Source organism: Sciurus carolinensis, chromosome 2, assembly GCF_902686445.1.
Source record: "Sciurus carolinensis chromosome 2, mSciCar1.2, whole genome shotgun sequence".
NCBI lineage: Eukaryota > Metazoa > Chordata > Mammalia > Rodentia > Sciuridae > Sciurus > Sciurus carolinensis.
The window spans coordinates 164874175-164890689 of NC_062214.1; the positions used below are offsets into that span (position 1 = coordinate 164874175).

The 16515-nt window shown below is 32.7% G+C and overlaps 1 protein-coding gene across 9 annotated transcripts in view; it reads left to right on the plus strand.

Annotated features, from left to right (window-relative positions):
• Nucleotides 1-16515, plus strand: part of Fut8 (fucosyltransferase 8) — a 311483-nt gene that overhangs the window by 249708 nt on the left and 45260 nt on the right. For all 9 annotated transcript variants that reach the window (XM_047539070.1, XM_047539071.1, XM_047539068.1 and 6 more), the window contains one exon: nucleotides 7772-8009. In XM_047539070.1, coding sequence (XP_047395026.1) covers nucleotides 7772-8009 — 238 coding nt within the window. The remainder of the gene's footprint in view (nucleotides 1-7771; nucleotides 8010-16515) is intronic.

Here is a 16515-nt window from a genome sequence, read left to right on the forward strand (position 1 = left end):
TCTCTGAAGGTCTGGTAGAAATTGGCTGAGAATCCGTCTGGTCCTGGGCTTTTCTTTATTGGTAGGCTTTTGATGATGTCTTCAATTTCATTGCTTGAAATTGATCTATTTAATTTTTCTATGTCCTCCTAATTCAATTTGGGTAGATCATATGTCTCTAGAAATTTGTTATTGTCTTCAAGATTTTCTATTTTATTGAAGTACAAATTTTCAAAAGTGTTTCTAATTATCATCAGTATTGCAATAGTGTCTATGGTGATATTTCCTTTTTCATCACAAATTTTAGTAATTTGAGTTTTTTCTCCCTTTCTCTTCTTTAATGTGGCTAAGGGTTTATAAATTTTATTTATTTTTTCAAAAAACCATCTTTTTGTTTTGTTGATTTTTAAATTATTCTGTGCATCAATTTCATTGATTTCTGCTCTGATTTTAATTATTCCCTGTCTTCTACTGCTTTTGGCATTGATTTTTCTTCTTTTTCTAGTGGTTTGAGATAAAATGTTAGGTTACTTATTTGGTGACTTATAATTGTTTTAATGAATGAGCTCAATGCAATGAACTTTCCTCTTAGCATTGCCTTCATAGTGTTCCAGAGATTTTGATATGTTTTGTCACTGTTCTCTTTTACCTTTAAGTATTTTTTTATTTCATTCCTCATTTCTTCTGCTAATCATTGGTCATTAAATGGTGTATTATTTAGTCTCCAGGTGTTAGAATAGCTTCTGGTTTTTTTTTTTTATTATTTTATCATTGATTCCTTAATTTCATTCCATTTTGATCTTATAGAATTCAAGATATTATCTCTATTTTTTTTGTATTTGCTAAGAGTTGCTTTGTGACCTTCGGGATGGTATTTTAGAGAAGCATCTGTGTGTTACTGAGAAGAAAGTGTATTCAGTCATTGATGGATGAAATATTCCATATAAGTCTGTTAATCTAAATTATTAATTGTATTTTTTAGTTTTATAGCTTTTTTATTTTATTTATTTATTTTTTGACACTCTATCAAGTGATGAGCAAGGCATGTTAACGTCACTCAGCATTATTGTGTTGTGGTCTGTTTGCTTCTTAAAATTGAGAAGGGTTTGTTTGATGTACGTAGATGCTCCATTGTTCGCGGCATAAATATTTGTGATTGCTATGTATTATTGATGTATAATTTCCTTAAGTAGTTTGAAGTGACCTTCTTTGTCCCTTCTGATAAACTTTGGTTTAAATTCCACTTTATTTGATATGAGGATAGAAACCCCTATTAATTATGAGATTCATGTGAATGGTATGTTTCTTCCTTTATTCTGTGGATATCTTTGCCTATGAAGTTAGTCTCTTGAAGCCAGCATATTGTCAGTTTTTGTTTTTTAATCCAATCTGCCAGTCTGTGTTTTTTGATTGATGAGCTTAGGCCATTTACATTCAATGTTATTATTGAGAAATAAATTTCATTTCCTGTCATTTGATTTATTTCTGGTTTTTATTTTGAATTAGTTTCTCTTTTAATTGAGTGTTTTTCTATTGTAATTTCTCCTTTTGCTGGTTTTCACTTTTATTCTTCATTTCTTCTTTATGAAATATTTTATTATGTTTTGTAGTACAGGTTTTCTAGTTGTGAATTTTTTTTAACTTTTGTTTATCATGGAACATTTTATTTTATCATCAGTTCTGAAGCTTAATTTTGCTGGGTATAGTATTGTTGGCTCCATTCATTTTCTTTTAGAGCTTGGTATATATTATTCCAGGACCTTCTAGCTTTGAGGGTCTGGATTGAGAAATCAGCTAAATGTGACCTGTTGTTTTTTCCCTCACAGCCTTTAAAATTCTTCCTCTATTTTGTATGCTAGATATTTTTGTAATAATATGTCTTGTTGTGGTCTGTTGTAATTTTATATATTTGGGGTCCCCTGAGCCTCCTGGGTTTGATTTTACATCTTATTCTTAAGGTTTGGGAAATTTTCTGATATTATTTCTTTGAAAAGATTGTGCATTCCTTTGGTTTGTATTTTCGAGCCTTCATCTATCCCAATAAATCTTAAATTTGTTCTTTTCAGGTTATTCCATATTTCTTGGAAGTTCTGTTCCTGGTATCTTAACAACTTTTCATCATGGTCAACTTTATTTTCAAGATTATATATCAGAGATATCAGAATACTATCTCAAAGATCAATAGGAGAATAAATGCTCCTTAATTGTTTGTTGCTTTCTGTTGGATTATTAGAATTTCCATTTTTTTAAATGGTTTTAAAATACCTGATATGAATGTGTAGGGAAATTGTAAGCAAAAGTTTATAAAATACAAAATTCAGTAAATTGCTTCTTTACTCATCAAGATAACTTTACTCTTCTTTACTGTATAGTAACTATCTGCATTTGCTGTTATGGGTCAGTATAATAATGTATAAGCTATGTGTCTTGATATCTTTTCTCAATTAAGTTTCCACACTCGTATTTTACAGAATAGCCACAGGGAAATTGGGTTCGTGAAGCACTTGGTAGCCTACTTGGGCCTGAGGTTTTGTGACATCCTTACTACTTGCAACAGATTGTTCTTTGCTACAGGAATGGAAAGGATACCTCCATATCATCTTAACATTATTAGAGAAATATTCTCATTTAATATGTTAAGAGACAGTACAGTAATTTCCAATCTGGGCTTTTAACAATGAAAAGGCTTTTTTACTTTCTTTTTCATGGTTATTAACTGTGCCCAAAGTCTTCATTTTAATTACCACCATGCAGTGCTTCAGTTCTCTTATTTGCTTCCTTACTTTTTCTGCTTTTGTTTTGAAAAAAATTTGGAGAAATAAAATCAGATTATTTCCAATACAATGAAATGCTTTCATCATACTATTAATGAATCTTTTCTTCATTTCCAATACAAAACTGGATACTGCAAATCTTTTGAAACAAACAAATTTAAAACTGTTTATAGTCTTATGATTAGAGCATACAAAGAGCACAATAAAGTTTAACTTACCTGGCCTGATCCTTTCTTTTGTTTTACTGAGTCTTCATTGGGAGTTGGAACTATCTGTGTATTAACTCAACCCAGTAGAAGGAACATTCTTAGAGAGGAGCTAGAAGTATTCTCTTGGGCTCTGATTCTTAATCCTTAGCCTACAAAATATGAGTAGATATGTGTCCAGGTATGCTGTAAGCCTATGCTTCTTTGTATCGTGTATTGAAGACATCATGGAGAAATAGATAAGGATACCAAAAATGGCTTGAGAAATCTCAACTCTAAAGTCTGTCTTGTTGACTACTAATTTTTTTTTGTGACTATGTACATCTCCCTTGTCCCTTAAGTAGGTTTTGTTTTGTTTTTGTTTTGCTTGTTTGTTTTGCAGTGCTGGGGATCAAACCCAGGACCCCATACATATTAGGCAAGTAATCTATCAGTAAGATACATTCCAACCCAAAATAATAATTTTTGAGCATTTACTTTTTGCAAGAGATGCCTAGAGATGTTGTGTCCAATTTATTTTGACTAAATGTTTTCATTTGTCAATTTAGCCTTTTTTTTTTTCTTTCTTTTTTTAACAATGTTTTTGGTCAGTAGTAACTCTGGACAAGTAAGTGAAGGAAATTACATTGTGGCTGGGAATTTAGTACTTTGAAGAGGCTTTTATTTGTGTGTAGGGAAAATCTTCCTAAATATTCATAAGAAAAAGATAGGTGATTTAGAACTGGAATGTAGCTCAGTTATACAGTACATGCTTAGCATGTACTGGGCCCTGGGTTCCATCCCCTGCACCACAATCATATTTAAAAAATTAAAAATTGCATGTATTCAATATAAAATAATGTCATAGAGGATAAGGATAAATGAGATAGTATGTTTATGTTAAATTTGAGCATATATATCTTATTTAGCCTCATAGTGTCTCTGAGAAAGAAGGATGGATCAACAGGGAAAGGTTATAGAGGGAGATAATTTTTGACTCAATTTTAAAGTAGCAAATTGAAGCAAAATCACACAATTGAGTTCATAGCAGAGCCTTTATTGTAACAATTGTATCTTAAGCCTCTCCCCAGTACTCTCATTAGAGTATATTGTCTCAAGTGGTTTTTCAAATTTTCCTCCTATTTCTAAAACTTGGATAATTACTATAATTGCAAGGAGCTAGAATATATGTCTATTGATGAGTCTAACTTTAAGGAAACCCTTGTTTAAAAAAATCTGGCATAAACATAATTTATGGCATCTGTAGTTTAACTTTGCACTTCACAATTATTTTTACAGAGTGAACTCCCATTTAATGATTTTTAAAAGTCTGTTTACTTAGCATTTCATAAGTACAATAAATTGTACTATCAAGGTTTAGCTTAAATGCAATTTTATTCATAACCCTTCCAGTTCAGCTGAAAGTGGTTTTTTTTTCTTTCTTCTAGTCCTTAATTCCTATTTATCATAATCTTAGAACATTTAAATTGTCTGCTACTATAGTTATTTATGTATATGGTTTCTTTTTCTATTGGATGTCACCTCCCAAGTTTATTGCATGTATTAAGTGCTTGGTCTTTCTTTAATGGACACAAGTTCACCTGAAATTGGTCAATGAATACACTCAAGGCAGGAAAGAGAAGTGAATAAGACTTTCCCTGATAAAATTGATGTGTATACTTTCTGTTGTACTCTGTCGTCTTCCACTGCCAAATAAGAAATACTTCCTAGTGAGCGTCCTTCTGCTGGAGTGTATATAATATCCCATATATGGGAGGTGTGGGAGTGGGGGCAATTAGAGGAAGGAATGCTATAAAAGGAGAAGAAAATGATTGATAAGAATCACAATATGAAACAACAACATGCCTACAGTCTTGCATAAGTATTAAAGATTTATATAGGAGAGAGTATATTAAGTACCCTAGAAGCAATTGCAAAATAGACTTTTTTAAAATATTTTTTTAGTTGTCACTGGACCTTTATTTTATATGCAGTGCTGAGAATCGAACTCAGTGCATCACACATGCTAGGAAGCACTCTACTACTGAGCTACAACCCCAGCCTGCAAAACAGACTTTTTCATCAGAAGTAAATATCCTGTTAAAGTAGTAGCATGATTAAAGTGAAGCTTCTTTTAGTAATGAGACCCTTTTATATATACTTGTTCATGGATAAGATACACCTTCAAGTCTTTGCAGCCATCAGCCTGATAGTATAAAACGAGGATCATTAGTAATTGACAAAGGCTATTTGGCAAAAAATATTCGAAGATCACAAAGCTGCGCATCTGTTTCTCTACTATAGACTTCCAAAAATCTCCTTTTATTCGTTGTTACTCTAACAATGGTGAATATCAGAGACTCAGTTAAGATTAGGGATTTCCTGTGAAGTTCCTTTCTATCATCATAAATCCCTGTACATCTCAGTTGTCACTGACTTTAAAACAAAAGGGAAAAAAAATCCTCTCCCTTTACCTTAAAATTACTAACTCATTTTCTTCTAGATTTTTATACTGATGAGCCTAATCTTATGTGAAACACAGATACTTTTTCTCACTGTCCTTGTGTTTCTGTGGATCTTTTATCAGCAACATCCTTTGAATTTTTCATACATTTAGGTATTAAGTATTGGCAGAAACTAAATTCTTGGGCTGTGACTCTGAGCTTTTTCAGTATTTTATTTACTGTTACCATTCTAATCATTCAGTTTCTCTTCTCCACCTTGGAGTCTTCCATTGATTACTTTTCATATATAGAATTCTCATTTCAGAATCAAGCATAATGGATGTTTTCTCATTTCTTTGTGTTACATAGCTATAAACTAAGAAAAAATAATTTATATATTCTTTATTCAGCTTGATATGAGACACACTAATCCTTAAGCCTCTTGCATAAATTGCCTGTTCCTTTCTCTTTTATGTCAACTTTTGTGCTTAAAATCGTGCATTCTAATTAAACTGTTCTCTTAAGTCAGACAGTAGATGTGCTTTTCTTACATGCAGATGAGACCCTTCTTTTAAGTAAAAGATTTGTAGTTTCCAAACTAAAGATCAATGTTTCAATGTTTCAAAGTCCTTTTACTTTTTTCCTTAATAAACAAATATGAAGACCAATATATAATAGACCAAGCTGGAATAATAAGGGAACCTGAATGTGAAGTATATGGGAGCACTTTGTACTATCTTTGTAATAATTCAGTGCATCTAAAAAGTGCTCTAAAAGAAAAAAGTTATTGAAAAACATATGAATCAACATTCAAATAAAGTTTTCATTTAAATAAATTTTAGAGATATTCAAGTACTGTATTTCTCACAAATCATGAAAAAAAAATCTGACAAACATCAACGTTAATCTACTTTTGTGACAAACTGAGTCAACAATAAAGCCTTGGGGTAATTTGAGAGTGGCACATACTCCCAGGATTCCTTATATGATACTGTACAGAAAGTAAATAGTGTCTCCCATTCCCACATGACATCACACTTTTCTGTTCTTCTCCAATCTTCTGTGGCTATACCAACAAGACTGGGGTTATTACCTTAGGATTCTGCTATGAGTTCATAGTCTCATGAAAAGAATAGACAACTACTGCTTGATTGTGAAAACATTATTAACCAAATCAGTTTATCCGGGCTGTCTTGGATTCATAAGGGCTTTAACTCTGAAGGTTCTTGATGGTGTAGGTTCTGCTTTGATCCAAAAAAAAAAAAAAAAAAGCAGCTGTGATGCATTTGACTATGAAAGGTACCTTTTCTGAAAGTGATGTCATTGCATTTTCCTTCAGAATCATTTTTATAGCCTTACCATGTTAGCTTTCGTAAGCAAGTCTCTACTTGACAGAACAGATGATATCCCTGGAATGTGGTTGTAGATGTGACGTTTCTCGACTGCTTTATTCAAGGCTCATGTAAATCGAGAACTGATTTTTCCTTGCCTCTTGCGATGTGGGGAAAAAGAGAGATTCTGTTCCTAGAAGCACTCATTCTCTTTTCCCTTGTAAAAAAAACAGCCTGGAAACCTTCTCAGACTAGAGTCCTTGTCAAAATAAATTGTTATTAGTAACAGGTCATTCAAATTAGAGCAGAACTAAAACTTTAGAATGGAAAAAGAATTTTCACATTAGCTAACCATTTTATAGGAAAGCATAGAATTAGCAAAGTGGACCTCCCAACTGGCGTAACACATTCTCAAAATAGCCAGTATAAAACATGTTTAAATTCAGTTTTGAAATTACTAATAGCTACCATGAAGGTTAATTAAAGAAAAAAAAAAAGTTCTGTGACTGATATTTTGTTAAAAGTTGGATTCAGAGATCCCTTTACTCAGTGCCTTTTACTTCATAATGGAGCAATAGATTTTGTTAAAACTCTGCAGATAGATGGAATTAATAGATAAATTATAGTTTTTCATTTAAGATAATTTGAGTTTTATCACAGAGGGTAAGTTCAGAATGTCAAAGTGCTGTTGGAATAAATGAACTGTTTTCACTTCTTTCATTAAGATCTCAGTGTTTACAACTGTGGGTTCAGAGTTACATGTTCTGAGAGACAGAAGTGAGGGAAGGTTTTTTTGTTTTAATATAACTGCTTAATTTCACTTTAATGATATTTTCAAAGTATTGTTTTTTGTCACTGCCATCTCCCTGAATGCATGTACATTTTTTTATTGAATTCTTCTTATTGGTTCCATTCCTTTAAGCTGGATTCTTTACCTGATAAGAAATACACTGTATCAGTTCTGGCTTATTATGATTTTTGCTACTTGTCACTTGCAAAGAGAAGTTGACCTCTCTCTATATCTTATCTTCATCTCCATTTCTTTTTCTTTTTGATAGAATCCCAAGGACTGTAGCAAAGCCAAGAAACTGGTGTGTAACATTAACAAAGGCTGTGGCTATGGCTGTCAACTCCATCATGTGGTCTATTGCTTCATGATTGCATATGGCACCCAACGGACACTCATCTTGGAATCTCAGAATTGGCGCTATGCTACTGGTGGATGGGAGACTGTGTTTAGACCTGTAAGTGAGACATGCACAGACAGATCTGGTGTCTCCACTGGACACTGGTCAGGTAAGGAGCTTGTGTAGCACATCAGGCCTCTGACATGATCAAATTATCAGATTTCTAAGTATAATTTTATGGATCATAGTCATCTTTTACTCTGGATCCATGGGTGCTCACATTATCCAAATAAAATCTAGAAGAACAGTATCTTATTTGGAAAGTATTTTATGTTCTATTTCATTTCTGATATTCATTTCAGTCTAGATTTAGTAAAATCACTGAGTTTTTTTCTCCAGGAATGTAATTTAATATTTTAATGATGTTGATGATACAGCTTTCACTTTTTAGGGTACTTTCACACTATTGAACTCATTTGATCTTTATAATTATTTTACAAAATAGACCCTGATTCTCAGATGTTAGCATGCCTGTAAGACTTGTTAAAACTTCAGTTTCTGATTCATAAAGTCTGGGGTGGGACCTAGGTATTTGCATTTCTACAAAATTTCCCAATCTTTGGATCACAGTCTTAGAACCATTGAGGTAGACTATGCAGGTAACTTATCTTCATTTTATGGTTGAGAACAATGAAACCTAATTTGTTCATGTGATTTTAATTTTCTTTAGGAAACATTTGATGAAGAATAATGTGAATTAAAGTACTATGCCAGGCATTCTAAAGAGTTAAAAACAAAATGTCATTTAAAAATTTTCTTTTCTTTTTAAGGAAATGGTATTAGAGGGACTGGACTATAGATATAGTTTCTTACTTCTAGTGTAAGACTCTTTTTCTATAATCTTGATCTAAGGTCAGGCTACCTTTATTTTAAAATCCTGCTGCTAACATTGTGTAATCTTGAGCAAGTTACTTAACCCAGGCCTTGGTTTCCTTATCAGTAAAATGAGAAGTAATATTTTACCTCATTGAACTGTTTGTAGCATTAAATGAAATAATATATGTAAAACATTTACCACAGTACCTGATACAAGAGTTTTAGTAACTGTTAGCTACTATTAATAGCCTTTATTCACTGAGTAAATGTATAATGAGTGCCTACAAGGTAGCAGATGCTGAACTAAGTGGTAAATGCTAAGCAAGGAAATACACTGTTTCTGCACTTACATCTTGTGGGAAGTCATATATTTTTCAAAAAGTTGGAGACATTTCAGTTAATACATTTATCATTGGCCTAAGCTCCTTTTTTCGTAAGTTACAACTCTAGATATGTCATTGGCAGTGAGTAGCTTTGGTAGTTCCTGTGGAATTTGTGTGTGCATGTATGTGTGTGTTTGCCTTCTTTGGAAAAAAAAATTAGTTAATACCTGACTTTCACAGAAGTGTCATGAAAATTAATTAGATAATTTCTTTAAAATACTTGGGATTGCTATAAAATGGTCCATATGGGTTGAAAGTATTATCTTGTAATATAGTTTTTATCTGCCATAGGATGATTTAGAATCCTCATCCTATATATCAACAAATTTTTTTCTTTGTAATTCACTTCATTTTTACATTGAACCTCTTAATTTAGAACCTCCCTGAGCTTCAGTTTTGAGGTTATGTCTTCTACTGACCTGACCTTAGTTTATAAAGGTATAAAGATTAGGAAGATATTAAATTGGTCCACCAGGAAAAGCAGCCACATCTGCCATGCTCACTGTAACTATTTTCATTTCTTGGACAGTTTAAACATTTTTGATTGTGGAAATTTATAGCCAGGGTAGGGTAGGGTCCTATATTTCACTGGGTCTAGGGAGAGGCATCTTTTTGAGTGGTAATCAGTTAATAGAAAAGTTAAAAAGAAAACACTCACACACACACACTCACACACACACACTACAATAACAACAAAAAACTGACCTCACAGGATTTATCAGGTTTAATATATAATTTGGCCCCACCTGTATGCTACAAGTGGTTGTTTTGTTTATTTGGTTTTTAAGGCTGTCTTGTACATTTGATAGTCTTTAGTGGAAACCATAGGATATGAAGATTTAAAATTGCTTCAACTTCAAACATTCAGAATTTCTTAATGTTACAAGTAAACAGGATATAGAAACCATCCTTCCTTCATGTAATTCAAGGCCTAGTTCAGGAAAATGATTTATCCAGGGTCATAGAGCTTACACATGCTAGAACTCTGGTTAGCATATTCAGTTGTATTCTAGTCTGAGTCCCTCCCAGGAAACTTGTGCCTCATACCTTGCCTAGCAGAATAATAATTAGAGTTATAGAAATTGCCTGGAATGTGTAGATGCTAAATGAAATAATTTTAATATTTCTGTCCCTGTTCTTCTATGCTGTAACTTATTTCAAACCTTCCCTACAACTTCCTGTATTAAACAGTTGTATTTTCTTCTTAGTCATGGTGTAGTTCCTGATTGAAGTCATTTTATCATGATAGCATAGAATTACAATTTTAATTAAATAGATTTTTCTTTGTCAGCATAGGTATTCTGTAAAATCATATGTTTTTCTTCATGCTAATGAAGTGAACTGTGCCTTTAATTAATTAAACTAGTGATTATTTTTAATATGCTTACAGAACTCATCATAACTAAAATAGTATAGATGTTAATCTTGTATCCAATAAAGAGATTTATGACTGAGTTAGAATTTTTTTGTCATTTTGAAAGTATTGTCACCATCCTTTTCTGCTTATATATATTCTTTCTTTCAGTCTCTTTGTCTCTCTCTCTCTTTCCCTGTCAATTTATATAATCTTTTAAAGAATTAACATGTTTCCAAGAAGTAGAGGAAACATAAGCTCCTTGACAGTAATCCTTCAGTTAGCTGTAAATCAACTGTATCTCTTATTGTTCTGACTTGTTCAAAGAATCTTAGGATATTTCCTTTGGAACCACTGTTATGAAATTATTTTCATTTATGCACACTTGACATGATATGCCTGAGGTAGAATTTTGTGATTCCTCACATGCACAAGGCCCTGGGTTCAATCCCCAGTACTGCCACAAAAAAAAAAAAATGTAGTGAGTCCTGTCCAAATATGTCACTAGTACAGGAATTTCTATGCATATCTAATTATTTTAGTAGCTATATCATACTTGTTTTTCTCCTGTATTGTTTTATAGTTGTAAAACCATACCCTATATAGTAATTTTTAAGTGAAGGAAAATATTTAAGATTATTCTTCTAATTAAAAATAATCAGTATCTTTCCCATCACCTATAGATGTCAGATATATCCCTAATAATGAAATGATAAAATGATTGGTTTATTTTTCTATATCACAGATGCATTCTAAACCTGAACTAATTACATTTTGAAGGTCCCTGATTCTTCCAAATAGATTCCTTATGATAATTCAGAATGGTAATCTTGCCTCTGTACTTAATGGCTTGAAGTGTTCTTCAAAAATTATTGATTTATTTTTTAAAATATATTAACTGTTTTAGGCTATGTGCGACTACCAGCAGTCAAAATGCTTTTTCCAGTTGGTATAAATGCCCTTGAATAGATATGATTTAATGATAAAGAACCCCAAACATTTAAACTCAATTCTCTACTACATTTTTTTCCTTATAAAAACTAACAAACTATTCTGTTTAACAAGTAAACTACACTGGCAAATTTGTCTTTTTTTTCTTTTATCTTTCTCTCATTGTCTCAGTAAATATGTAATTAGTTTAACTTAATTATTTAATAAATATAATTAAAAACTAACTTTGTAAATGAAAATGATGACTAGTAAAAAAATACTTTGATGCCTTAGAGGTGCCTGGTTTAAGTATATGTTTAATATACATGTTAAATAATCTTCTAAACATATTAAATCTAGCCATTTTCTGTATTTACTCATCTAAACTAGATGGTTACTTTCTTTTCATGCATCATTTCAAAAAGGTTTTGGTAAAAGAGTTCTGTTTGACCTCCTTAAGATTTTTATAAAGGCAATTACAAAATAAAAATATTTGAATAAAAGCACTTGATACATGCTAGACACCCTGCTGGACTACATGAAGAAGACAGGCACATTCCCTCTTTTGTCAGGGGAGGTCTAGGGGCAATGTCAGATGAATAAATGAACAATGAAAAAAATGCTATGATAATGTTAAAGTATGGAAATACACATCTAACACATATTCAGAGTTCTTTTTGAAGAAGCAATTTCTAAACTGAGACCTAAAGTATAAGTAATAGTCAGCCAGGTGTACCTCTCCACCATAGGGAGATGGTGAGAATGATTAAGAGCCATTAAAGGTATTAAAATGACTTCCTCATAAAATTTGTTTTCATTATATATGTTTTATCCTCAAAATTTAAAACACAAGCACAATACTGGAATATATTAGTAGATTTTAACCTGCAACAATAGAAGAGTTGGGCTGGGGTTGTGGCTCAGTGGTAGAGTGCTCACCTAGCATGTGTGAGGTCCTGGGTTTGATCCTCAGCACCACATAAAAATAAAATAAAAGTATTGTGTCCACCTACAGCTAAAATAAATAAATAAATAAATAAATAAATAGAGTTATCCTTTTATTCCAAGATGAAAAAAAAAGTGTTCATAAGAATTTCATGTAGTTTTTCCTTTTAAAAAGTATAATGTTAAATGGAAAAATTGAAAGATCCAGAGAAGAAAAAAACAACTTCTGAGAATAACTTCTAGATACTGGACTATCTGTCTGCTAATAAGCTCACCATTTAATCATAATAAAATTCTGGAGCCATCATAGTCTCTCAACAGCAACCTTAAGCCTCCAGTAGTTCTTTTGTATGTTTTCAAACCTGACACACCAGAGAGAGAATATATACTTCTATCTATAATGGTGACTTTCTGTAATTAGTGATTTTAAATCTAGCTTTGTTGTGGGAAAGAAGTAGCAGTGCTGATATAAGGCTTGTAAATTCTAAGAGGATTTTCTGTCCTATGTTACTCTGAGAATTACTGACTTAGACCAGTATCACTGGAAGTGTGTAAGAACTTTTGATTTAACCTCTATAAAATTTTTTAGGTGTATTGCAGTATTTATGGTTAATAAAAAGAAATATTTTTGTTTTAGGAGTTTAAAATACTGACTATCCATATGTCTCAGAAGAACTCAAAGCTGCTTTGTAATGACATCACCTTTATCTTCAGTTCCCACTTAAGGATATAGAAAGAAATCTGTGAAAACCCACTTATAATTGGAAAATGTGGATATAGGGAGTGGAAGCTACCCACCTTATAGCCTTGTTCCTAATGAGCCTACATTCTTGCACATAATTGTTACAACCAGCACAGCCGTTATTCACCCAGACAGGGATGATAGGGGATGAAGAAAAGACACACATAGAGAAAAAGTTAGGTGGGCAGCCAAACCCTGTTGGAGTTTGACTGACCCAGAGCTAACTCAGCACATTTATTATACAGGTTTTGTCATCAGAAAGTTATTTGTGAGAAAGTTTTGGCAAAGTAAGCAGTCTAAAGGATGCAGCAAAACTTGTGAGACATGGAGGTCATCTTATGCCCAGAATTCTCTACCCCTAGGAGTTGGTGCCTGAGTCCAGGGTTCCAGCTGATAGAGATGCATGCCTTTCATGTAGCCTCCTCAGGCCTGTGAGCCGCATAGCACCTGGGCCATCTTGACCTGCACCTTTGCACAGGAAGTTCCCAGCACAGACACAGCTGTGAGGGAATCAAGGACCAAGAATCATGGACCAGCTCTACACACATAATCATAGATATTTGTTTCCGTATTTATGCTACAACTGCTTCTCAAACTGAATAATGAGTAAACCTGAGGAAAGTGAATCCATGTTTTGCAAGATACAAAGATAAACATGGTATATTTTCCTGGACTATCAGTTTTACTTACTGGTAGGCAGGGTAAATTAGTTTCAAATAATGAATGGCATATGTGATTATTTAAAATGAAAATCTGATAAACCATCAAATTTAAACTAGGTAGGACAGGTTTCTTATTCTCATGAGTTTACTGTCCTCTGTTATTTGGGGAATATTGTGGTAGAAAACCGAGAAACACCATTCTACACCAGAGTTTTTAGCTGTTTATTTTATCTTTATATGTAGCAATGGGGTTATTTATGCAGTGTCAAACACTTGACCAGAACACATTAAATGCAGTAAAAGAAACTAAACTTACCTCTCCTGCATTCCCTCCCTTTCAAATCTCAAAATATTGCCCTTCAAGCTATATTGAGACACTTTTGTTAAATTATAGATTTGGGGTTTCTTTAAATTATTTTACTAATAATGAATCTTTTAGCAATATGTTCTTCTTTTTAAGACAAGGGGTTCTGGCAGAATGAGTTCTAAGATAAAAAGAGGTGTGATTTAGGAAGAAGCAATACATATTTAGCATTAAAGTCACTATGGGGTGAATATAGTTTCATTCAAAAAGTTTTAAAATTTTAATCCCATAAATTCTATTTGAATCTATTCAAGGTTGCTAGAGCTAGAAATAGAATTCAGGTATTCTTATTTCTTGTAAGATGTCTGGGCCCATAGTCTTGATAACTATTTCAGAAGTTATGAGTGTTTCAGTAAAGACTGATAATGCTTTTTGTGTTATTGGTCTGTTCCTTAAAGACTTGATATAAATTAAATTATTAAAAATCAAGTCACATTTTAAACTTTCTAGTGGAGCTATGTAAATATATTGAATGTTGAAAAGGATTAGATTTGTCTTCCACCTCTTTTCAAGAGGTGTTCCTTTTGATTCAATTAAAGTTTAATCTACTAATAAAGTACCTTTAAAGTAATTGCAGGTTGTATTCTTTTGAAGAAAGAAATTGCATACCTGGGAATGTAGCTCAGTGGTAGAACACTTGTCTAGCCCACCTAGAGGCCCTGGGTTCCATCTCGAGCACCACCAAAATAGGGAAAAGAGGGAGGGCAGGAGAGAAAAATTGCAACTAGTAAATACTGTAAGTCAAATTGATTTTTCCAAAAGATGGTATAATTAGGATTATTGTAATTCCTGTTCACATTTCTTTGGGGGAAGTACCAGGGATTGAAACCAGGGGCACTTAACCACTGAGCCGCATACCCAACCCTTTTTTGTATTTTATTTAGAGACAGGGCCTTGCTAAGTTGCTGAAGCTGGCTTTGAACTTGCAAACCTCCTGCCTCAGCTTCCTGAGCTTCTGGGATTACAGGTGTGTGCCACCACGCCCAGCTTTGATACACAACTTTTTAAAAAAATACAGTTGCCAAAAGATACTATATAAATATAGTGAACACACTTATATTTATGCTTTTTAATTATAATATTTCAAGAAAAAATGAAAAACTACCATAAACAAGGGAGTGCCCTATTCATTTAATTAGAAAAATGAGTGTTTGTAGATGTTGTTTATCTAGAAAGATAAATAAGACTCAGTCCCTGCCCTTCCAGAACTTGCCATTGAGTATCTTAAGACCTATACATCTAAATATTTTTAAAAGATAGGACATGTTAAGTGCCATAAAAGAGATATAAAGACCTATGAGTCATCGGAGTATTGAGAAACTTTCTGGCTGAAGAAATTAGAGACTACTGGAAGGATAGGCTAAACTTTATTTATAAAGGTATCATCTACAAGGACAGATCAGTGCAATCGATTTAGACTTTGGGTAGTGTCTCTTAACCTCCCTGTTCTATGTACCTTACTGGGTTCTTAGGAGGATTCAAAGTGATAATCTATTTGACAGTGCTTTATATATTCTAAATCACCCATATGTTATAATTACCACTTTACTTTTATGAGAACAAAGCAAAATAATAGTAATTGCATGATTGGTTCATGGGAATTTAGTGGGGCTTTTTTTGAGAAAGGTTAGCAACCACCATTAATGAAACTCAGAACTATTAGATGGATTAAAAAAAACTCATTCAGAAATAGAAAGAAAAGAGGAAAATTATGACAGAGGAGCAAAGTGAAGATGAAGATGATTGCCTCTTTATTCATCCTCCAAGGGAGAGCCAGCTATGGCTCTCCAAACTTCCTCATTCCTACAAATCATATCCTTTGGAAATGTCTTTCTATTAATGCCTAGATTGAATTAAGAATATGATATTTACATTTTAAAAGTGACATAATGTCCCTATTTCAGAGGAAAGGTTACAATTTTGTGGCACATCATGAATGACTATTTTAGAGGTATCTGTTTTTATTACAAATGTGTTAATAAGTGGAAATTTAGTTCATTCACCTGTTGTTTTTATTATATATTTGTGTCATGGTGTATATATTGCCTCATGAGGGACATTTAGATTATCTCAATTTTGGCTATCATGAACAGTGATATAATAATCATCTTTGTACATGATGTCTCCTTGTACATGTACATTAGTTTTTTCTAGGGATGTGCTTTCCAAACTTTTCTCATATCATACCATAAAAGATATTTTTACTGCCCATATTATCACCTTGGTGTGGGGGTGGCATACAGTAAGGCTACAGAGATCTCTATGATAGTACATTATATATAAAATCTTACACTCTAAAAACAGGGTTGACAGATTGTAGTCCTCAGATCAAATTTAGTCCCCTACTTGAATTTGTATTTTATCAGAGCACATCCATTCCCATTGTTAACGTATTGTCTATGGTTGCTTTCACACTACA